Raw genomic sequence first — 24,319 nt, forward strand, 5'->3', positions numbered from 1 at the left:
CAGTGCCATTGACTACAATACCTCAAGTTATAACAACAACAACTAAAAGAACTCATGGACTAAAAAAGCAACCATATAAGAAGAAAGCTATAATATTGACTAATCCTGGTATTATTTCTCAAGAAATTGCCACTCATTCTATGGGCTACCAATTCATAATGATATATCCATGCATGTGTACCTTCAATTCCTATGAAAAATAATCTTGGAATTAGAAGGAATAAGAACAAATTGAGTAAAGAATTATCTATTATGTATTGTGCTATAGATGATATTTGGGACATACCATCTATTACAGTAGATGAATAATTTGCATATATGATTATAAAAACCCTTTTTAGCAAGGAAAATGATCTTGAATCTCAAACCATCGAGGAAGCAATGCGTTGCTCTGATTGATTAAAATAAAAAACTACTATTAAAGAGAAGTATGTCTCTTTGCGTAAGAAAAAAGTCTTTGGTTCAATTATAAACACTCTTATATCTCGCCTTGTAGGATATAAGATGGTATTAATATGCAAGCAAGATGCTCATGGTCAAATAACCCTCTATAAAGCTCGTCTTCTTGCTCAAGGATTTACTCAATGATTTGGCATTGATTATGAATCCACATATTCTGTAGTCATGGATTCAATTATATTTCGATATATTATTGGAATGATAATTCATGCCACCCTTGAGATACATCTGATGGATGTAATAACTGCATATCTATATGGTTCTCTTGATGCAAATATTTATATGAAAGTTTCACCTGGCTTAGAAACATGAACTTCAAATAGACCCGCTCCAGGACAATATCATGGTATTAAATTATGTAAGGCCTTGTATAATTTAAAAAAATTCGGATGCTTGTCATATCAACGTCTTGAAGATTATTTAATTACAAATAAGTTTGTAAGTGATCCACTAATTCCTTGTTTGTTTATCAAACAAAATAAAACTGGTTTTGTGATCATCACTGTATATGTTGATGATCTTAACCTAGTGGGCACTACATCTGCATGTGTTATAACTACTAACCTACTTATACATGAATTTGAGATGAAAATGCTAGGAAAAATAACTTTCTACATTGGTCTTCAGATTATGCATCTAACAGATGGTACCATTTTTCTCTACCAACTGACGTATATTAGACGAATCTTGCGAAGATTTAATATGATTGATTCTTATTCATTGTCCACACCAATGGTTGGACATGGTTGTGATGATCATGATCAATATCATCTATGCGAGGAAGAGGAGGAAATATTGGGAGATCAATATCCATATCTCACAACGGTTAGAGCACTTTTGTATTTAGCTACATCTACAAGACCAAATATTGCATTTGCAGTTAGTGTTCTTGCAAGACATAGTACACATCTAACACTACGACATTAGAATAGTATCAAATATTTATTATGTTATTTAAAAGGTACTGAAGACTTGGGATTATACTACACACAATCTGCAAATCCAAAATTGGTTGGATATTGTGATGCAAGATATAAATCTAATACTGCAACAACTAAATCTCAAATGGGATATGTATTTTTAAGATATGGAGCTGCAATATCATGGAAATCATATAAACAAAAAATAACTGCAACTTCATCGAACCATGCAAAAATTATTGCCTTACTGTCAAGGACATACATTAGGAAGTTGTAGAAGATTCTAGAAGATTCTAGAGAAGCTTTGTAGTTTGTAGAAGCTACTTGAGAAGTTTTCAAGCTTGTGGAAGCTACTTGAGAAGCTTCATAACTCGTAGAAGCTGCTTGAGGAGCTTCTTAGTTTATGGAAGCTACTTGAGAAGCTTCCTAATTTGTAGTATGTATAGAAGCCGAGATTGAGGGGATCCTCAGTCTTGACAACACACCTCTTGGAGCTCTAGCTCACCTCTCTAGTGTTGTTGTTGTACTCATCTGATTAATTTAGTTCTTATCGATTCTTCTTAAGCTTCTTGTTTAGATTTACAGTCAATATTCAAGATTCGTGACAGTATGTCAAGTCTACACTCATCTTTCATATCAGAGCCAGTTCCTTCTTATTAGAGGGCGGATTATGCCTCTACTTGAAGGTGCTGGTATTTTAAAGGTTGCAAATTATCCTCCTTTAAACTGATATTTCTTCTATTATAATATTAGAGTCTTATTTTTCTTGGAGAGAGTGGATTATTCCTCTTCTTGAAGATTTTAAGGCATTTTAGAGGTTGCGGAGTACCCTCCTCTAAACCAATACTGCCTTTTGAGAGAGTCATTTCTTTCCTTCTTTTAGAATGGCCGGAGGTCAAGATATTAGTATGATTGAAAGTTCGGAGTCCAAGTTGGATACGATTATGAATGCTCTTGTTACGTTATTACAAAGAATTGTAGAGATTGAAGGATTCATTGCAAAACTTCATAATGATGGAGCATCCGGGATGGTACAATCAAGGATTCACTAGCCTCAAGCTTTAGCACTAAGAAAACAGCTTTGCCTCTAGTTCAATAAGGACCGTTGGTCTTACAATGAAAGGAGCCCCAAATTAGCCTTCTAGACAATTTTGATGGTATGCATTCCAAGTTTTAAAGTTTTGTCAAGCAAATTAGATTAATAACAGCTTTATAACCCGAACGCTATCTTACAGAGGGATCACGTGAAGGATTTGTTATTGTCTCTTCTTGATCCGCAAATGCTCAACGCAGCCATTAGCCAAATTGTGAAGTACAATAACTGCCTATTCCAATGTCACCAAGACCAATGCTCAAGACAACGTATGGCTCGCCACACTCCAACCATGTCAGCAAGCAGCATGAATTCACATTCAAATATGGAAGACATGCAAATTAACGTGGTACGTATCAAATTCCTAACTCTAGAAGAAAAAAAATAGCATTTGGAAGAAGGACTATGCTTGTATCGCGGTGAAGAAGGCTAGAGAGCTAAAAACTGTCCCAAGAAGCAAAATTGATGCATTGTTATGACCAAAGGCATGTTTGTTCAAGAAAACGAAGATGCCTAGCCACAATACGGATTCTGCGGCTGGACAATTCAATACCACAACAATAATCAAGTTCCTCTCTTTCCGCTCAGCCTGCCCATTGCTTTACCATTCCTCTATCTTTTGGCCCTTAGAAACTAAAAACCTTAGCATTATTAAATTCAGGAGTATTAGCTTGCTTTTTAAACAAAGAATTTTTTAAGCATCATAAGATTCTTCTAGTATAAAAATCTAAATCCATTCACATAGAAGTAATAGATGGACGATCTTTATTGTCTAGTAGTGTCACCCATAAATCAAAGCCTATAGAGGTGATGTTTAAAGACCATAGTAGTTATATTATTTTCAATATTATTACAATCCTGTCAAACCCTATTATTCTTGGTCTTTCTTACTTAGAAAGGCATAACCCATCCATAGATTGGAGGTTATGAAGGATGACATTTCCTATAGAACATTTCGAGAGTAAGCTTGTTAGAAGATCCCAAATCAAAAAAATCCTTATTTATTGGAGCAAGAGCATTTGTAACATCATCCAAGGAAGGCATATCATTTGTCATTTATGTGACTTCAACTAGCAAAGAGAAGATTTCAACGGCAAATATATTGGAGTAATATAAGGATTTTGAAGACGTGTTTGAAAAGAAGAATGCCAACATGCTACCGAAGCATCGACTATACGATTGTGCCATAGACTTGTAGGAAGGAGCACAACCATCTTTTGGCCTAATCTACAATTTGTTGCAGACAGAGTTAGCGGAGTTGCAGAAGTACATTGACGAGAATCTAGTCAAGAACTTCATTCGTCATTCGAAGTTGCCAATTGGGGCTCCAATCTAATTTGTGAAGAACAAAGATGGCTTACTACGGATTTACGTGGATTATCGAGGTCTCAAAAAGGTAACAAAGAAGAATCGTTATCCATTACCCTTGATATCAAGTCCTCTAGAGCAACTTAGGCATACAAGGATCTTTACAAAGATTGATCTAAGGAGAGCTTACAATCTCGTGCAAATCAAGGAAGGAGATGAATGGAAGATAGCTTTTCGTACAAGGTATGGCCATTTTGAATATAATGTCATGCCTTTCAGTCTTACCAATGCTACAACGGTCTTTCAACATATAATGAATGACATCTTTTGGGAGCACCTTGACGATTTTATTGACATCTATCTAGATGATATTTTGATATTTTTGAAGAACATAGAAGAGCATGAAAAATACGTTCGTTTGGTCCTTGAAAAACTTTGCGAGTAAGGACTTTATGCCAAGTTGGAGAAGTGCTTGTTTTACCAAACTGAGATGGAATTTTTGGGATTCATTGCAACTACGGAAGGCTTGAAGATAGACCCTAGGAAGGTAGAAGCAATCATGTCATGGGAAGTTCCAAAGATGATTAGAGATGTACAATGCTTTCTTGGCTTTGTTAACTTCTATTGGATCTTCATCAAGAATTATTCTCAAGTTGTTGCTTCGCTCACTTGATTGACATAGAAAGACAAGCTCGAATAGAGACCTCTAGCGGAAAAAGCGTGTTAAGATCTTAAGACTCCATTTACTACAGCTCAAATCTTAGTACATTCAGACTTTGCAAAGGCCTTCTATTTGGAAACCAATGCTTCAGATTTTTCTATGGGAGCTGTACTTTGCAGATAGGCACAAATGAGAAGCTTCATCCGGTTGCGTTCTACTCTCGAAAGTTTTCTACTACCAAGATCAACAATGAGATCTATGATAAAGAACTTCTTACCATAGCAGATTCTTTCTAAGAGTGGCGTCACTTTCTCAAAGGAGCTATGCATCTGGTGATCGTATACACGGATCACAAGAATTTGGAGTACTTCATGTCGGCTTGGATTCTAAATCATTATCAAGCTTGATGGAATATGTTGCTCTTCAAGTTTGACTTTGTTATTATTTATCGGCTTAGGAAGCAACAAGGTCTATCTGATGCATTATCAAGGAGATCATATTTAGCGCCAAACGCTAGAGAAGCAACGTTTGATCAACAGTATACAACATTGTTGAAGTCACAATAATTCAGGCTTTGCTCTGCTATAGTGCCAATTGATGCTGACTTCCTCAACTAGATACGTACCACGACTATTGGAGATTCTGTAGCCCTCGATATCATGTAACGTGTCAATAATGACAATTTCAAGGTGAAAGATCTTTTATACTTTGAGGAGCTATTGTATATTCCAAAGGAACTAGCACGACTCCAAGTTTTTTAATCTCGACACGACTTTCTAGCTGTGGGACATTTTGGATTCAATAAGACCTTCGAACTTATTTCTCGAGATTTTTGGTGGCTCTAAATGTGGAAGGATGTCAAGGATTTTGTCCTCTCTTGTGATATTTGTTCAAGATTCAAGAATCCTTTGCATCGTCTTTATGATCTTCTTTAGTCATTGCTTATTCCACGTTGGCCATGGTCTTGAGTTTCCATGGACTTCATTACGGACCTGTCGCCATCAAATTCATTTAATAGCATCTTTGTTGTAGTAGATCAGTTTACAAAAATGGCTCACTTTGTCCCTTGCAAGAAAACATCGTGAAGCAAAGATACAGCAAGGCTCTTCCTTGATAGTGTATATCGATATCATAGTTTACTAGATGATATTGTGTCGGATTGATGAATCCAATTCGTATCAAAGTTTTGGAGATCTCTCTTTGAGATATTGAAGGTGGATATCAAGCTTTCTTCGGCTTTCTATGCTCAAACTAACGGCCAAACGGAATGCATGAATCAAATTTTGGAGCAATATTTATGATGTAGTATCAACTATCAGCAAAATGATTGGACTACATATCTATTGTTAGCCGAGTTTGCATATAACAACACCCTTCATGCATCGACTCAACAAACACTATTCTTTTCCAACTATGGATATCATCTGAAGCTTGATTTATTGAGTCCGTCAACCAATAACAATTTGACAACTAAAGGATTTGTAAAACAACTATCGAAGCTTCAAACTACGTTGAAGCTTCAATTGCAAATTGCCCAAGAAGCTTACAAGGCGTCCATAGATAAATTTTGGAATCAAACACCTACTTTCAAAATTGGAGATAAACTATGGCTGCTTCGATAGAATATCAAAACCAAGTGGCCATGTGATAAGTTGGACTACCGGAGATTGGGACCATTTGTCATCCAGAAGCAAATCAATCTAGTGGCATACCATTTGGGATTACCAGCTGTTATGAAGGTACACCCAATCTTTTATGTTTCTTTATTGGAGCCTTATCGAGAGTCGTCTTTTCTTAGAAGAGTGCAATGTCCGCCACCTAATATTGAAATTGAGAACCACAAGGAATACAAGGTGGAAAAGGTACTAGATTTGTGGCGTAAGTGGGAAAAATTGAAGTACCTAGTGCATTGGAGCGACTATAATATCAATGAGCGCACATAAAAACCATCGAAAAATCTTATTAATGCATTGTAAAAGGTACAAGAGTTTCATCGATGCTATCTTCAAAAAACTAAGCGCTTTCGATGAAAGTTTTTCAGTGAAATTTCTTCTCCTTGAAGCCTCTTAATCCTCGGCCTTACAAAGAAGGGAAAGAAGGAACTTCTAAAAGACATAGTTAGAGACTATAAATATATAACCTAAGTCCATTCTTTTATGTTTAATGCTTGTTTTTTTTCGGTTTAATATGGATAACCAAGAGATAGATACCATACCAGTCATATCCTCTCAATTGAGTATTTCACAAAGATGACTCCGAGATGAAGAACCGCTTATACCATGAAGACGATGGAAGATACCTAGTAACAAGTTGCTAGTGATTGTCTTTGAAATAGCACCTACCTACGAAGATCTTCTAAAAGGAGTGTTTGGAGGGCATTTTCACAATGAAGACACGGAAGTTTATGTCTGATCAAAAATCGAAGGCATAGGACATTATCGTTGGTTACAAGGACCAATAAATTACTTGCCACGTGAACAACAATTGGAGTATATTGCAGATACTATGGGACAAAAAATTTCAACTTCTTTTGTTGGTACTGACTCGCAATAGGAGTGCTTCTTGGAGACCTCGAAGCTAAAGGGAGGGGGGGGGTGATGTCAAGGACATACACTAAGAAGTTGTAGAAGATTCTAGAAGATTTTAGAGAAGCTTTGTAGTTTAGAGAAGCTACTTGAGAAGTTTTCAAGCTCGTGGAAGTTGCTTGAGAAGCTTCTTAGCTTGTGGAAGCTGCTTGAGAAGCTTCATAATTCATAGACGCTGCTAAAAAAGCTTCCTAGTTTATGGAAGCTACTTGAGAAGCTTCTTAGCTTGTAGTATATATAGGAGCCGAGACTGAAGGGATCCTCAGTCTCGACAACACACTTCTTGGAGTTCTAGCTCACCACTCTAGTGTTGTTCTTGTACTCATTTGATTAATCTAGTTTTTGTCGATTCTTCTTGAACTTCTTGTTTAGATTTTCAATCAATATTCAAAATTTGTGACACTTACATGAAGTATCTCAAGAATGTATTTGGTTGTGATCAATTGATAACTTCATTCAAACAACCTATGGATTTTCATATGATAATTCTCCAACTATCTTGCATGAAGATAATAGTGCTTGTATTGCACATATGCAAGTTGGTTTCATTAAAGGCAACAAGACAAAGCATATTGATTCAAAGTATTTTAGTTATAATCACGACTTGATTACTAATCAAGCACTTATAATTAAGAAAATTGAATCTACAAATAACCTTGCTGATCTCTTCACCAAAGCTCTTCCATTGTGCAACCATCATCGACTTACTTATGGCATTGGTATGCGACGACTTGCTTTTCTTGAATAAGAAAGTTAATGAGTTCTTTAAATAATTAAAGAAAATGATGTTGTACTCTTTTTTCTTTCATCTATGGTTTTGTCCTTAAATACAATAAGGTTTTCTTAGATAAGGTTTTAATGAGGCAACAATTGTTGATCTTGCAAGATCGCAGAAAAGTACAGATCTTAATTCTATACAAATTTTATATTATGTAAATATTATGATGAGCAAGGAGGAGTGTTGAGATCATTAAATGTAGCAGCGCTCTCTAAAATATTTACTATAGACTACAGTAAATACTATAGCTATAGTATTTAGAATCTAGTAGAGAAGTATTATTTATCCTCTCCCCTTTCTCTTCTTGTATACGAGACACAATCAAATCAATAGATTTTTATGTGTGAAGCTCTCTTTTTAGAAACCTTCTTGTGTGTATGACTTACTACTACTCTTGTGTGTGTGTATTACTTACTATTACTCTTGTATCTTTCTAAACATTCTCAACAGGAATAACACCAATAATTTGTCTTTCTAACGAACCTGCAGGCTCGGTCCGAGCCTCAGGTTCACACCAATGGAAACGACTCCCAGCCACCAGGACCGAGCCTTAGGCTCGGAACGGAACTGGGTTGAGAACTCATCCAGTCGGGATCATTGCCGGGAAAGAGTGTTAGGGTTTCGCATGCCCCTGTTTGGCGATTGTGCGCCTGGTTATGGCGATGCTGCGATTGTAGGAGTGATACGCAGGCTCAATTTATGTGTCGAACCAGACGCGGGTGACGCTACAGTGCTTTGGCATGTTGGGTTTTTTCTGGGGTTGCTGTATATTGCGTCTTCTGTGAGGGCGGGAGTGGTCACAATGGAGGGCACTCTGAATATTGCGCAGAGGACGAAGAAGGTGGATGTGGACAATCGACTGCCATTAAAGTATTATTACCGGACGGCAGATAATCTTCTGAAGCAGGTGCCGGATCGGATCGCCTGTTTTTGGAGCAGCGTGATGGTTCTCAGTTGAAAAATTAGGGTATTTGTTGTTTTTATTTGAAGAAGGTTCGCGGTGTTTAGTTTATTCGGGGCTGAATTGGATGGGTTTCAGGCTCGAATTTTTCGCGATGAGGGGAATACTATCGATTACTACATTCTTCTGCTTCGATTTTCCAGGTGAATTGCGTGTTTGTCCAGTTTAGCAAGTGATTTGAAATTTGAGAATTGGAAATGGATTATTTTTATTTTTATTTTGATCTGAAGGTTATCATTATTTTGAATTTGCGGGTCTAGCTTTGCAGTTGGTTTCAGAAAGCGACAGCGTTAGGATCGCGGCCCCCAGCTGCGTTGTTGAGCGATTTTTAGAGTAGTTAATACCTTGCCAGTACATATCACGAAGAATTGTTGAATTGACAGCTTTTGTGTGCAGCTTGGTTTCTGAGACCATACCCGAACATCGCGAGTGTCGGTTGTATTCAAGGGAATTTGTTGATTACAGGAAAGTGAGTTTAGCAATCCTTTTCGCGATCGGTTGATAAGTCGACTTGTTTTGAAATATGGCAGACGGGTGTTAACATGAGATACTTATAAAGCTAGTAGGACGAAAATATCAGTTGTAACGTGTGCAGTGCCTAGGTTCCTTCAAGGGTTTATAGGAATTCTCTTTTGTTGTCGGGAACTGCAGAGATTGATAGATGTTGTGACGGAGCTTGAAAGGCTGAAGCCTGGAGTTCAGAAGCAAGTCGAGCAGTACAACAATTCTCTTCTTAAGCCCAGGGGATCTTCATATAGCCTACCTTCTTCATACAGTACTCCTTCTCATTATGATACTCCTTCCCACAACACCGCTTTTTCATATGACATTCCCTCACATAAGTTGCCTTCCCATAGCGAATCCTATGACAACAGAACACGGCAGCCTATCACAGGCGGTTCTTACAATAGGAACCAGACCTTCTCCGGAGTAAATCAAGATACGGTATGTTGAATACATTTGCGTGCTGTATCTGCTGTTTGAACTAATGGTCTGTGTTTGTGTGTTTTGCGAGCTTCATGACATAAAATCTGCACTTCTATCTGCATTTCCCATCTTCATGAGAAAGATCTTTTCACTAGTTTTTGAAACAGGTAGTTAAGAGTAAGCTGAATCACCTTGAACACTTTATTGATTGCAGTTTGGTGGCAATGGAACTCGAGCCCAAGTTCCGGTTTACGGTGCTCCAGCACCTGCATATAATCCGCCAGGACCGTCTTACAATAGTACTTATCTGGAAAGCCAACTTAAAGCTTTGTGAGTAACTCTTCTTGCGAGTTGTAGCAATGATATGAGTTTTGAATGAATTTGGTAGCAGCCGTTTTAGCTTCTGAATGAGCTTCTTTTAACCAAAGCACCCACATCATTGTTATCATGATTACTGCGGATTTAATTGCATTTGTAACTTTTCTCGCAATTAATCGTTAACTCAGAGAAGTGTATTTTCTCCTGTCATACAGCATTTCTAAAGCAAGTAGTATTGCTTGATTGTGATTTTGAAGTTTATCTTGAACTTGCAGATCCCTGAACATTCCAAGACCTACGGAAGAAACTCTTTCCAGGCATTCTATCCTTGGACCAAGTACGCAGCGACCACGAAGGGAGCCGGCACCTCTAAGGGTATGGAATAAGTTGAGCGATTTCAAGGCTGAGTGAATGTTGTGATTTGAGGTTTTATTTTCATTAGATGTAAGTTATCAGGGACTTCAAAGATAACATCGAGTGATGCTATTTATCTCATTGTAAATTTACAGGTGCAATACCCAAGCTATGTTGATGCTACACCGATTGAACTACCAAGGTTTGTCACATAGACTGTTGTATACCGCGCTGGGTTGTGAATCTGTTTTGAAGCAGGTTTATGACTGTGCGTAGCCTTGAATTAGTTATTCTGTAGGTTCCATTCTTAGCAGATGTTGGCCAAGGAATACAATTGGTGGTATTGCGTATCAATATTGAGTATCTGGAAAGGTAGCCTTTCTGATGTTTGCCATGATGGGCGCTTGGGGTGAAGCTTCATCCAGGATTGGAATGTTCCTGCTCAATTCCCAGCTGCGTCTACAAGTGTGCCTACTACAAATGTGTCTTCAACTGTTGCCGCTTTGGAGTCTTTATCAGATCCGGCACTTTGGTCTGGCTCTCAATCATCCGTCACAGTCGATGTAGCCCCTACAATGACATTGCTCAGGCAGCCCTCGCCACCTCCTATCGCCGCTTCTGTACAGACGGTGCATGCTGTCCATGATGTACATGACCACTCTCAAACTCAGTTGTCATCTGACCTGGTAGCGGATCCTCGTCCTGGAGCAGCACAAGATTTTAACGGTGATTTGTCCAAGGGGCCCAAGCATTTACACATTGTAGGCGCCTGCAACTTTGTCCACAGTGCTTGGCTTTGGTTGGTGTGGTTGATGTTTGTCTTGGCTATGTGTAGTGAACAATCGATCCGATTTCAGAGTGTCGATTTAGTGTCTGCCGCTTATGTTTTTTTAATTGTTTATTTTGTACTTTTTGGAGTGTTTAGGCTCATCATGATTTGTCGTTGTCTTTGCCCCAGTCCACAAAAATGATGGACGAATTTATGCGGCTGGCGAAAGCTAATACTACTCGCAATCTTGAGACATGTGGGGTTCTTGCTGGGTCTTTGGTGAGTTCAACCTGTGGCTTTGCCAGCCACTTAGAGCTTCTTCTTCTCTCTCTCTCTCCTCTCTTCCACAGATAAATGCTTAGCCAACTTCCATTTGTTTTCCTTTTGGTAGTAATATTCAGCGGAAACTAATGGACTCTAAACTATTTTTTGGTTCAATTTTGCAGAAGAAAGGCATCTTTTATGTTTGCACCTTGATTGTTCCAAAGCAGGAAGCTACATCCGACTCAGTATGTGTTTTTTTTTTTTTTTTTTTTTTTTTTTACCTACTATAATCCTGATCTCATTCGTACTATTTGTTGTCATTATTCGTGCTAATTTACTTATATACGTTTGTGAGGCAAATCTAAAAGTTTTTGTTTACTTGATGAACGCAATTGTGTTGAGTGATTTTTGTAGTACTGCTTGTAAGCATTACTCTGCAGCATTCAGACATGGATTATTATCTTGATATTTTTCATAATTCTTTTAATGCAGTGTCAAACAATTAATGAGGAGGAGATATTTGATTCACAAGACAAGCGAGGACTTTTCCAGCTTGGTTGGATACATGTAAGTTCGTTCAGTCTGCAGGAAGTTTCCTAATTGGGATATGCAGATAATGAATGCCCATGCATCTTCCCCTCTATTTTTTGGTTGATTGATTTGTATTGGTGTTGACTACGCTGTCTCTGTTCCTTTTACAGACACATCCAACACAAACTTGTTTCATGTCCTCCATTGATCTCCACACCCATTACTCTTATCAGGTGAGTCAGTCTTAAGTCGGTAACTTTGATCATTGGAGAAAGATTAATATCATGTATGACTAGCATTTGCAGTGGATTGGATTTGTAGCTTTTCCTATCTCTGTTTGAAATCCGTGTACTTATATGTGCTCATGCCTTTTGTTATATGTGGTGATAAGCTCTTCGGACTGGTTCTTGGGATAATTCTTGCTATTTTTTCACTAGCTTTGCCGTTCCTTACAGATCATGTTGCCAGAGGCTATTGCTATAGTGATGGCGCCAACTGACAATTCTCGGTAGGTGCTTGTGGTCATTTTTCTGTCGTAATCCATATACTTTTGCATGCTTTCTTGTTTAATTATTACTTTAAAGTATTGAGATGTATTACCGACAGTCTTATAAATAGGTGGAACATTGATGTCATTTTATCATTGAATGGCACTGTTGGTCATCTCTATATTATATTGATAGTATTGTTCCTTTGTCATTCTGTTGGAATTTGAATTAGTTCCCAGATTATGTATATACGTGTTTGCTTTCATGTAAATAAATGTTATGCAACGCTCATTGTATTCCTGAACCAAATTTTCTAACAGTTTCAACGTAATCGAACGCAGGCCTTATGGTATTTTCCGCTTGTCTGATCCTGGAGGTGTAAAAACTATTCAACAATGTCAACAGCGTGGTTTTCATCCCCATGAAGATCCTCCAGATGGAAGCCCTATATATGAGTGCTGCAGCCATGTTTATATGAACCCAAAATTGCAGTTTGATGTTATAGATCTACGAGCACAGTGATTCATTTAATATAATTATCTACCACCGAGTAAGTGATGTACCCTCAGGTCGGTATTATTTTATGTAGCTTCTGTGTTGCAGCATAAATTTTTCTATTGGTTTAGAAGGTAGAGTTTCGAAGCTTATCATGGGGATCTTATTCTGAATCTTCATGAAGTGCACCACATGCCATAAAGGACATTCTTCTGAACAACTGCACTCGAAAAATGTACCAGTTATCAGTAGTTACTGTGTCACACCGCAGTGAATGTTCCCAATTGCTAACAAGGATTGAAGTGATCATGACTCTCTTTGTCATAGACATTCTATCAATTTCTTGTTACAATAGCATGTGGAAAAGATAGTGAGAGGAAAGATGAGGTAGAATGCTTTTTGGTCCCGTGTGGTATGAATTATGTCATTCTTTGAAATTTGCATCAAGTTTTTCTTAAGAGGTTGATATATTAGAAATTATTAAAAATTTCAATACAATTTTTTTTGTAAATTATTATTATTCTTTAATTATCTTTTGAAATTCTTAAATCAAGATATTAATCTTTTTATTTTCTGTATTAATTTTAAAATGACCTGGTCTATTTTATAGTAATGTGTCATTTTAAATTATCTCTAAAAAAAATTCTTTCTCAAGTGGTGGACTTTTGTAAAGGTTTTGAATCATAGCCTTTCATGTATTCTTTTAGAAAGAACATATATCTTGAATTATAGAAGATCCCTTAATATAGGATATGATAGTATGTCTTGCATTTGCACAAACTGAGAATTCATATCTTCATGCCTTTAGATATAGACAAGCCCATAAGAAATACAATTTTATATAAATACTAATTTCTTTCTACTAAATCCAATGTATCTATGATTAAAAATAATTTATAATAATTATCTAGGATAATTTGGAATTATTAGATAGATTTGCAAGTAGTTTTTATAACTTAACCAAAAATAAAACTTTGTTACTTTTAAGTCCTTTCATTTCTTTACAAAAAAATAATGTAACAAAAAATATAACAAAAATGATGTATATTAATGTATGAAAAAACATTAATGTATTTATATATTTGTATAGAATTGACATATTGACCAAGATTCTTACTAAATTTACCAAGTTTTGGTTATTTTTTGGCTTCTTTTCATGCTATTCATTATTGTATTGTAATGAATAGCATAAAAATAACCTTGAGGTGAAGTTGTTTTTGTACTACTATATGTCTATTAAGGAACCTCTACATCTAAACCTAGGTTAGGTGACCAAAACCTAGTCCATACATTGATTTTGTTATATATATATATATATATATATATATAATTTTATCTTTAAATCATAGATCATTAAAAATCTTTTAATTTAAGAAAAAAAGTAACAACATATAAGACACTAAATTCTTTTTTGAATAGGATAACAATGTTATTGGATTTTTTCAAAAATAATAAATAATTAGTGGAATTTAATTCTTTAAAACTTATCAAAATAAATAAATAAAAACTAAAAAAGAGTTCTTTTGTAATTAAATATTCAAATTATAATAATGATAATAATAATAATAATTATTATTATTTTATTTGATATTAAAAGAAAAAAAATTATTTTTTAAAGTTTTGGAATAAAAAGAGAGATAATAAAATAAAATATCTATTAAAACATATATTTTGAAAAGACACCATAATTTTTTTCTTTTATAGAGATAGGATGTGTATGTTTAAAAGATTTTTACAGTTGCTAATCTATGTAAGACTTTATAGCTAATAATTTGCAGTAGAGTGATGTCATTGTAAGATAGTCTTTGATTGTTATCAATTTAAGTTGAATTTAAGTTGAATTTAAGTTGAATCTTGGAGATTGTTGTGATATTGCCATGAAAATAGTCATTAGTATAATCTTATGAATCTTGATTAAAATAAAAAAAATAGCTAATTTTTGAGATATCTTGAGAACAAATCACTTTAGATGATAACTTGAGAACAAATAGGATGCTATTACATGAGTCATAAATTCATTAAAGTTGATAAATTCTAAAATGGTTATATTTGTAAGAAACTTGTGTCACTATAGAACCTTAAAAAAGAGTAAAATGTACCTTTATTATTAAGTAAAATAATTAGTTGAATTAGAAATGTGATACTAGAATGGTAGCTGATATAAAACTTAAAGGTACACAGATTATTTGAATATCACTTTTACAATTACATTCCACATTTAAGGAAGTGTTTAGTTTTTTTTGCTTAAATTTTTAATTTATTATCATAAAAATTTGTAACATCATCTACATTTATTTGTAACATTTTTATAAAAAAAATTACTTAATTTTTTAAAAGTTAAAAAAAACACAATCAATCAATCAATCATATATATATATATATATATATATATATATAAGTAGAAAATATATTTGGCATTGAATAAATTATTTAAAACTAGGAATATAATTTTAATTACTTTTCATTTGCACAAAAAAAATATCTTTTTTCACAATCTAACCACACTTCATGGTATTACCAGTGCACTTTGCATTATGTTTGGTGACCCTTCTATTTCATAAAATTCTCCCATATTCTCTCATAAGGCTAAGAAAAAAGCAACAAGATTTGTTGCTAATATCATTTATTTTTAAACAAGAGTATGTTCATTCTATTAGCTGACCAGTATGAGAAATTTGTTGACTATGTGACCCCTAAATTAACTACACTATTGACAATGAGAGAGAAATTATAAATATTCATCCCCATTAATAATTATTTTTCTAAAAATCCAATAGAAAATAGGAAAAAAAATACTAAAGTTTTAAAAAATAAAAATAAAGTAGTTAAAATTCTAATAGAATTTGGATGATCATGACTACAACCAAATGGTTCAGGCCGCACACATCCATCCCAGCGATGGCGTTGTTGGGAGGCCACTTCGCTGCTGATGAAGATGAATTATTATTATTTTTGTGTTGGTGGGTATTTGCATCGCTGCTCTACAGTTGCCCAATTGTGAAACTTCGGTGTCTCATTTGACCTGTTGAAGTTCTCAAGCAGTGTCGAATTCGATAGCGAGAGCATCGAGGAAGAATATTCTTTGTTTGTTTGTATGTGTTGGTTTTGTTGCTGTTTCTGCCATTCGGGAGATATAGAGCTCTGGGTATTGTAACGCCCGAGCTCACAATGTCACGCTGCTATGCGGCGCATCGCTAGGATTACTAGTGGAAGCGAACTCATCATACTTTATTTGTTAGCTCAGCTCTCCTCGGTTGTTTCCTAGTGTAAGGTTTCCTTGTCTTGATAGGTTTATCACTTGTGGTTTCTTCGCAGTCACCGCTCCCGCTCAATTCAGCAGTGGTTTCCATGTATCAACTAAGGCTTCATCGAATTACGAATTCATGGTTTGGAATTACTCCAGCTTTCCATCATGATTCTCGCGTACTTATCAAGGAAGGATCCTCGCTTGGACCTGGGTTTCCATCTAGGGTTTTTCCTAAGATGTTAATTGATAGTTTAACTAATAGCTGTTGCCATTCCTGGCGCGACAATGGAAGGCATAGGGAAGTAAGGGCAAGATTTTCAACGTCTGGGTCGCCATCGCAAAGTGGAGGATTCTTAGGCGATGGGCTTGGTAGAGAGGGGAAGATTGAGGATAGTCATACGAGAACGAGAGCGTACAGGAAAGAGGATTGGGAAAAGCTTTTTAGGCCACAGGTTGTGAAAGAAGAGGAGCTAAAAGATCACTTCAACGAGGACCCCATCTGGCTGTGGGTGTTTAAATCATGGCTCAGGTATGTAATTCTCTCCCAGCACGTAATTTTAGGTCAACACATCTTATAGATAAAAAAGGATTATCTTAATATGCGTTATGTTTATGTTTTCTTTATTTCATGATATTCAAGTTTGTTGATGCGCAGCAACCTATTCGTCAGTTCTAGTCTTAAAGACCAGCTCTGTTTCTTTTATTTGTGGAACAGGCTTGACGGATCTTTTACCTTTATTTTTATTAATAACGACGCTTTTCCCTGAAGTAATAGATGCATTCAACTTCCTTTTGAGGTCACACGCCCACACACGATCATTAAATTGTCATTTCCTTTCGTTCATTGGTTTTGCAGCGGTATCAAGGCCATGATGCGATTTCTGTGGGAACAGCCAGGCCAGCTTAAGCAAATCGAATGGCCATCAGTCAAAAGCACTGTAAGAACTGTCACATGTCAATGCTGTTTCATAGTTCTACAAGACATGTTTCTGAAACTCCACTTCAAACGTTTTTGAAAGTTTTTTTTTTGGTTCCCCTGCAGTTTGCGGCAGCATATCATTGTGTGATACAGAATATCTGCATATTTTCAAAAACTCCCTTTTTTCAGGTCTACGGAATCCTCTGCTAGTTGCGGTTGCCAGAACTGACCCCACCCTGTGTCTTGGCGTGGCTTCGTAGGTGAAAATGGCGCTGCTGACGCTTGTGGTGGTGATGTTTCTCATGGTATTCCTGTCTTCCGTTGATTCACTGTTCCGCCATTTTCTGAAGAGCAGCATGAGGCCGATGACATAAATTGATGGTATTTCTGGCGCACAACATCGCAGTTTACATTTATGTACATTTATCGTGGTAGATACCTTTAGCAGCGCCCAACAGTCACATGATGTTCAAATGAACCTATTCTTTCTGTATGTGTGCAGCCAGCATTCAATGAAATGAATTGGTTCCAACGCTGTACGCCGAGAGTGATAATTCTCACTGAGGCTTCTTGTTTAAACCTGGACACACCTTCGAGGCTTAGAGTATGTGCAACCAAAACTGCATATTACAAATTGGCGCTCAGAAAGTAAAAGATTACAGTAATTGTCGTCATTGTTTGAGTCGGTATCCACAGGGGGGCTTTGATTGATTGCAGTACTGGTGCTTGCAGGATGATTTGCTCCCTTCTAATGTACACAAATGACTTTGCATACTTTGTATTCTTCTCACCAAAAGCTTATTGGAGCAAGGCTTGAATCATTTGGGCATTGTGTCAAAATTAAGATTGTTTCGAATTGTTTTCTCTACTGTGCGAACACAGTACTGATTGTGAATGGATAGGTGTATAGTATCATGCCATCCTCGGTCGTCTTTGCTTAGAATTTGCAAAAATAAATATGATTCGCAATCACAACATAGAATGATGTTGAGGAGAAAGTCACATTTCAACCTAAAACTAGAATGTAGTATTCGGGACTAAATGCAAAGAACCATTTCCACGATAGTGCTTCTCATTTCTATAGAATGAAATTTGCAGGATTGGATTGAAAGTATCAGGAGAAATTTGGGATGCAGTTGTGCTACTAGACACAATACTGAGCATGTGTGAGTGTGGTGACATGCGACCTCAATTCCCCTACAGTATCAACAGCCTGCATTTAATCTAGTAAACAAAAGTGAGACCAACAAAAACACTTCAAATGGAATATAATTTTGACATTAACTTGGCCTCAAAATCCAAAGCTGCCCAGCGGATATAACATCATATCCGACAGGCAATATTATTCTTGAATTCATGTTTCCAGATAGTGAAGGCCAGTCTTTCTTTTAAAGAGATTCATACAGCTCGTTACTGGCAGCAAGCGTGCCCGACCCTGTCACGGGGAATTAATCTCAGCTCTGATCCATGCTTCAAGAACACATTGCCTGCTCCACAACATCACATAAGCAAATCATTTAGCACTCTCGCAAACATATTCTCTGGGAGAAGTTGTAACGAATCAGACAATATATACACAACGGAATTTCCAAGAATTGAATATTCACCTGCACTTTGTTGAGGATTGATGCCCACTCCGTCTGCAAGAATAAAGAGTGTGCACCCGAATATTAGACTAATGGCGAAAAACTAGAAAAACCAGCACAATTCAACTCCTAAATAGAAGGACGAACATAAATGACAGCAATTCAACTTGATGTTTTCTACACGAAAGTCCCTGTTCTTCTCCGATCACTCACTTTGATAATAATACACAATTATCTACCTCTCGAACCAAAGTATCTTATGCTCCACTAAGACCACTGCAACATGCAACTTAAGAAAAAGCCGGGCTCCTGCAGTATATGCTAAGCTTAAGATATATGAAGAACGTAAAATTGCTCACCATTGGTGATGATGGCGCTTGTCTGGGGCGGAACTTTAAATTCTTCGGCTGCAAACTTGAGGACGGCGACGAATGGAGCCTCTTCTGGTACACTGAACCTGTTCTTACGATACGCCCCAATAAATTTGTCAAACGGTGAACTCTGCTACTGTGGATTTTCTAACAGCCAAAGCTCATCACTACGCTGCGATCTGAACTAACGTCCAATTTAGTCAACGAGCAGATAAATGCTTACACTTTGTACGGAAGCTTTGGGTCAGAAGTCAGCGTCACCTTGAAAGATACCTTCCCACCTGACCTGTTCAATCCAAAAACATTAACACCCCAACTACATCAGAAGGAGAGGGATTGGCCCAGAGCAAATCAATTCTCATCTAGACGACCATTTCCTGATTTCTCTTTGCTTAAAAATTTACAAAAGCCAATGAAATAGTACCCAAATTGATGTACAAAAATAGCGTATGACCCACAATACTTGAGCTCACGGCTCACGCACGTAAACCCTAACTCTGTCCTATGCACTCACAAGCTTTCCCACAAACCACACCACAAAACACCTCGCGATAGCATTCAAGTGAAAAAAACAAAACTCGCAACAACCAACAGCTGCTTCTCTACAAAGCGACACGCAGCATGTCATCACCGGCGGAACTTGACAACGAGGCCAAAGAATTTCAAGCTCCATGACTCAGTGCAACAGCTCGCGAATTCGCGACAATAAACGGAATGAAGTGATTCAATAAGTGGGTAGAAGAGAAGAGAGAGGCGCAAGAGCTCACGTACATGATGGCTGATGGAAATCCGACACCAGCTTCTCCGTTGCTCGCTGATGATCTCCTGCAATCTGCTCTCCCTCATCCCTTCCAAGCCTCCTCTTCCCCTTCTCCGACGCCTGCCTTGACCACGGTCTCGGATCTCCATCCCATCACCGCACTCCTTCTCATGTGACATCGGTGTTAGGGTCCCATATCGTAATACCGAGGGTATATGGCATCTGGATGAAACTTGATATGGTTACGTTTTCCGTGATTTTGAATGATGTCATTCGTTCGTGAATGGGTTCTGTCCAAGTATTTTGTGACAAGATACTTATTTCACTTTTTAATAATTCTACAAACCATTGTATATAATCATTTATTTTACAATAGTTATGAAAAAGATAACTATGGTTAACTCTTTATGATAACTTAAAATGCTAAGGAAATTTTTTAGTTTGAAAATGTGGGTAAGAAGTTAAGGTTCACTATTAGTGAGTGGGAATAATAAAAAAAAACTTTAATGATCCCTCTGAAAATACTCATTTTGAAGAGTTTATAATTATTTTGTAGGTAATAATATGCATAAATGTGTATATGTATTTTACTCTTAAATTTCCTCTCATCAAATGCAGATAACTGTCCATTGTTGATCTTAACATATGCAAGATGTTTATTGTTCCCAAATTGCATAGTGCTTATAAAATTTAAGAAAAACATTTGACACATTTTTTCTTTAATTTTTAAAATTTTAAATCATGTATTTAATGTTAACATAAAATTGGGTTGTAAACAGAAGTTTGGTTTCATTCAGTCATCTATTCATATTTAAATTGAAAGTAATATATAAAATATTGGCTTCAAATATTATTGTATATTGAAATAAAAAATATTTTATTTACTTTTGAATATTAATAGTCTGTAACTTTTTTTCTAAAATATATTGCAAACATTTATATTACTTTTTCCTTTGGAAAATTCTAACCATGTTGTATTAATCTACATAGGTTTCAGCTGATAAAATAATTATTCTTGTTATCAAACCTTTGGCAATTCTATTTCGATATGGCCAACTTTAATTTGACGAAATGTATTTTTTGAGTTTTTTTATTCAAATGAAGTAAAATATAAAATAATATGGAAGAGTTATTTGATTCTTGGCATTAAAATCAATAAAACAGTTTGTAGGATAGTAGTTCACAATGAACTTGATTCGTGTGCAAATTGGTATTTTGAAAGTAGCTTTATACACACACACATACAAATTTAGTGCTCTGACGTATGCATTCACAATAAAACTAATATTTCGTGTCATATTCTATACCTTGGAACAAATAGATAAATATAACAAAAACACGTATATATGTAGGTATACATCCACACATATATACCTGCACAAATACATGTGATTAAACTGAACATAAGAAATACAGTTATTGGTTTTAGAATTCAACAATTAGATAATGAATATTTTAATTATTTAAAAAAAAAAAAACATTTTCGTCTTTACATGCACAAACAAAATGATAATATTCCTAACGAATTAGAGAATTAAATAAAACTCTGCCCAGATAAAAACAACAAAAAAATAAAAATAAAAATAAAAATACCAAGTATTAATTACGGATTCAAATTTATCAATAAAAAATTTTCAAACAACAAAATAAAGTATTTAAATGCCCTAGTAATTGTTTCTGATTTAATTAAATGTTCCAAAATGAACTTTGATTTTCAGCAGATGTAAATAGTTGTATAATTACAATACTTTTTTGCTTTAATTCATTTTATGATCATGTCATAATTTAAAAACTAGGTGAAACCATGTTTTTCATATTCTATACAAAATTAAAAATTTAATGAAATCTTTTAAATATCCTCAACGGATTCCATACATAATATCTTAAACTAAAATTTACTATTAAATTTTAAGAATATATGAATTCATCAAATAATAATGAAAATATATATATATATATATATATATACATTCTTAATAAAATTTTCAAAAAATCATTTTTAATGTACTTATGTGTGTATATATATATATATATATATATATATACACACACACACACACATATATATATATATATATATATATATATGTATATATATAATTGAAATTAATTTTTTTTGTAGTATTTGACATGTAATTATTAAAAAAAAATCATATAAAGTATTTATAATTCTTAAATTTTAATAAGTAGTGTGTGATATTGAAATTATTTTTATTTTAGTTAAATTTAGATATCAATGTAATTAATTAGAAGATAATTTTATTTAATTTAACTTTTATCTTTTTTTAAAGAATGAAAGTATAAATTACATCTACATATATATAAATGCAATAAATTAGAATGCTTAATAAGTTAAATAAACATAGATTTTTAACTATTTTCCTAATTTTATTTAATCTTGACTTAATTCATAAATTACATAAATATATATTTATATATTAATTTTAATAATAGAACTTTATTTAAATAAGTATAATGCTATATATTTATATCACTTAGTCAATAATAAAAAAATAAAAATAGTACTTATATTTATAGTACATAGATTGATTTAAATTTTTAAATAAATAATTTATTAAAATAAAATATAAATATTTATTAAGTTTTTGGTATGAATTTGTTTAAAATATATACATGCATACATATTAAAGAAAAGAATCTAATTTAAAATTTCAACATATTTTTTTATACATACATTTACATATATTTGTATGTATGAAGATATTTATTTTCACATAAGTATTTAAGTATTTTTTTAGCAATATGCATCAATGACTTAAAAAACATATAAAAATAATCAAAAAATCAATAAACTTCAAATAATTATTATAAACATTGATTAAAAAGCATAATACAAATCTAAAATCTTTAATCAATTAATTTATTTATTTTAAAAAGTTATAAAGTAACATAACTATATAACAATAATTAGTAAATATAACTTTGTATATATATATATATATAGATATATATATATCTAGACGTATTTTTTAATTTATAATCTCAATAGATAATATTTTTATAAAATATGCAAGGTATTAGAAATCAAAATATTGTTGCATGCAATTGTTTCTTATTCAATGATTTATAACAAAGTTCTATTAAAAAAAAGAGATGTCAAGCAAGGGAGTTTTTATTTCTAAAAGCACATCTTTAGAAGCTATTTTAAAAGAGAAGTAAGGGAGCCAAAATAGATAGATACTCAAAATCTAGAAGTTCCAACAACATCAAGAAATTTGAGAGTGCAATGATAAGGAAATTTGAGTACAACCTCTTGTTAAGGACATGAATCTTGAAGAAAGAAAATCCTCAATACACTCTTCTGTCATTAAATAGAACTAGAAAGTCACTTAAAAGGTGATGAAATATTAAACTAGAGTGGCTATTACTAAAAACAAGAAGATTAGAAAGTCTTGAAACAAGACTAAAGACTAGAAAGGCATTGACAAGAAAAAGAAGGCTTCACTCTTGTCTCTATATATACTTTCTAACTAGGAGCTACATGGCAATATTCTATAGGACGTCCAACATGTAATGACTTTGTTAGTATCAAAGATATGAACTAGAAGATGATGCATAAATTAATGAAATCCGTATCAAAGAAAAAGTGACAAAATAGAAATAAAAAAGTACGTATATTAAAAAAAAACTGAAATGGCTTATTGCCAAAAGAACAAGAAAGGAGTTGAAAAGAGTGAAGAAGGCTTCATTCTTGCCTCTATATATACTATCTAACTAGGAGCTATGTGGCGATGTTCTATAAGACCTCTAATATGTGTTGACTTTGCAGGACACATGCCTTAGCTTACAAGGAAAGTTTTTATGTGTGGGCCACATAGTTAGCTTGTTCTTCAAACTATCAACATGTGTGTCACATGGCCAACTTATTGGCTACATTTCTAACCTAAAAGATCAATTAAAGATATCTATAAAGCCAAAGTAGCATCTATGAAGCTTCTAGGAAGCTTTTCTAGAAGATATTATGAAATTAACTTATTTTTATGGACTATTATCTAAATCATATAAGTAATTATTGGTTTACATGTCTATGTTTGTGACATTATTTCTGTTTCTAAGAACAAGTTCCACAAGGAGCAAACTTCATATGTTGAGGAAATCCAAGATGCAACAAATTGTATTTGTCACATACTCAAATCTTTATTTTCTTTGAAGATGGTTGATAGGCCCTCTCAACCATCAATAATATCCCATACTAGGACAAAAAGACCACCTTGTTATTTGATCATTGTTAAGGCCTTCATAACTTCTTTCAAATAAAATATTTGAAACACCATCAGGAGTTATTCCTACCTCAAATAAAATTATCAAACATCGAAAGTCTCTTCCAAGGTCGTGATACCAAATGCATTGTATCTTGCCATCTATTTGAAGAAGAACATGTCATTCTTGAGGATCTTCATCTTGATTGTGTTGTCTTAAAGATTATGATAATCGTAATATTTTGTCCGATAGGTCAGCAAACAAAGATTCTTCAATCAAATCTATTGGTTGTTGGTTCTCCATC

The 24,319-nt window shown here is 34.5% G+C and overlaps 3 protein-coding genes across 4 annotated transcripts; 2 read left to right on the forward strand and 1 right to left on the reverse strand.

The window, feature by feature from the left end:
* Positions 1-8,426: 8,426 nt before the first annotated feature.
* LOC112284108 (AMSH-like ubiquitin thioesterase 3) lies at positions 8,427-13,162 on the forward strand. Its single transcript, XM_024523677.3, has 14 exons — positions 8,427-8,711; positions 8,844-8,908; positions 9,162-9,234; positions 9,417-9,710; positions 9,907-10,022; positions 10,286-10,385; positions 10,520-10,566; positions 10,780-11,125; positions 11,323-11,412; positions 11,580-11,642; positions 11,890-11,964; positions 12,099-12,161; positions 12,384-12,436; positions 12,758-13,162. The coding sequence occupies exons 1-14, from the start codon at positions 8,430-8,432 to the stop codon at positions 12,936-12,938; spliced, it is 1,848 nt and encodes a 615-aa protein (XP_024379445.2). The 5' UTR covers positions 8,427-8,429; the 3' UTR covers positions 12,939-13,162.
* A 2,884-nt stretch (positions 13,163-16,046) lies between these two features.
* Positions 16,047-17,751, forward strand: LOC112283959 (uncharacterized). Of its 2 annotated transcripts, XM_024523388.3 has the most exons (4): positions 16,047-16,687; positions 17,015-17,096; positions 17,338-17,458; positions 17,580-17,751. In XM_024523388.3, the coding sequence occupies exons 1-3, from the start codon at positions 16,260-16,262 to the stop codon at positions 17,449-17,451; spliced, it is 624 nt and encodes a 207-aa protein (XP_024379156.1). In that variant the 5' UTR covers positions 16,047-16,259; the 3' UTR covers positions 17,452-17,458; positions 17,580-17,751. The 2 variants fall into 2 exon arrangements, with proteins under 2 accessions (XP_024379156.1, XP_024379155.1); XM_024523387.3 differs by having other exon boundaries at positions 17,338-17,751.
* A 582-nt stretch (positions 17,752-18,333) lies between these two features.
* LOC112283960 (uncharacterized) lies at positions 18,334-19,973 on the reverse strand. The gene is made up of 6 exons (XM_024523390.3): positions 19,952-19,973; positions 19,806-19,866; positions 19,258-19,320; positions 19,023-19,120; positions 18,685-18,717; positions 18,334-18,564 (listed from the first exon to the last, which is right to left on the reverse strand). The coding sequence occupies exons 1-6, from the start codon at positions 19,971-19,973 to the stop codon at positions 18,488-18,490; spliced, it is 354 nt and encodes a 117-aa protein (XP_024379158.2). The 3' UTR covers positions 18,334-18,487.
* Between the last annotated feature and the right edge of the window lie 4,346 nt (positions 19,974-24,319).

Source organism: Physcomitrium patens, chromosome 6 (genome assembly GCF_059467195.1).
Source record: "Physcomitrium patens ecotype Gransden chromosome 6, ASM5946719v1, whole genome shotgun sequence".
NCBI lineage: Eukaryota > Viridiplantae > Streptophyta > Bryopsida > Funariales > Funariaceae > Physcomitrium > Physcomitrium patens.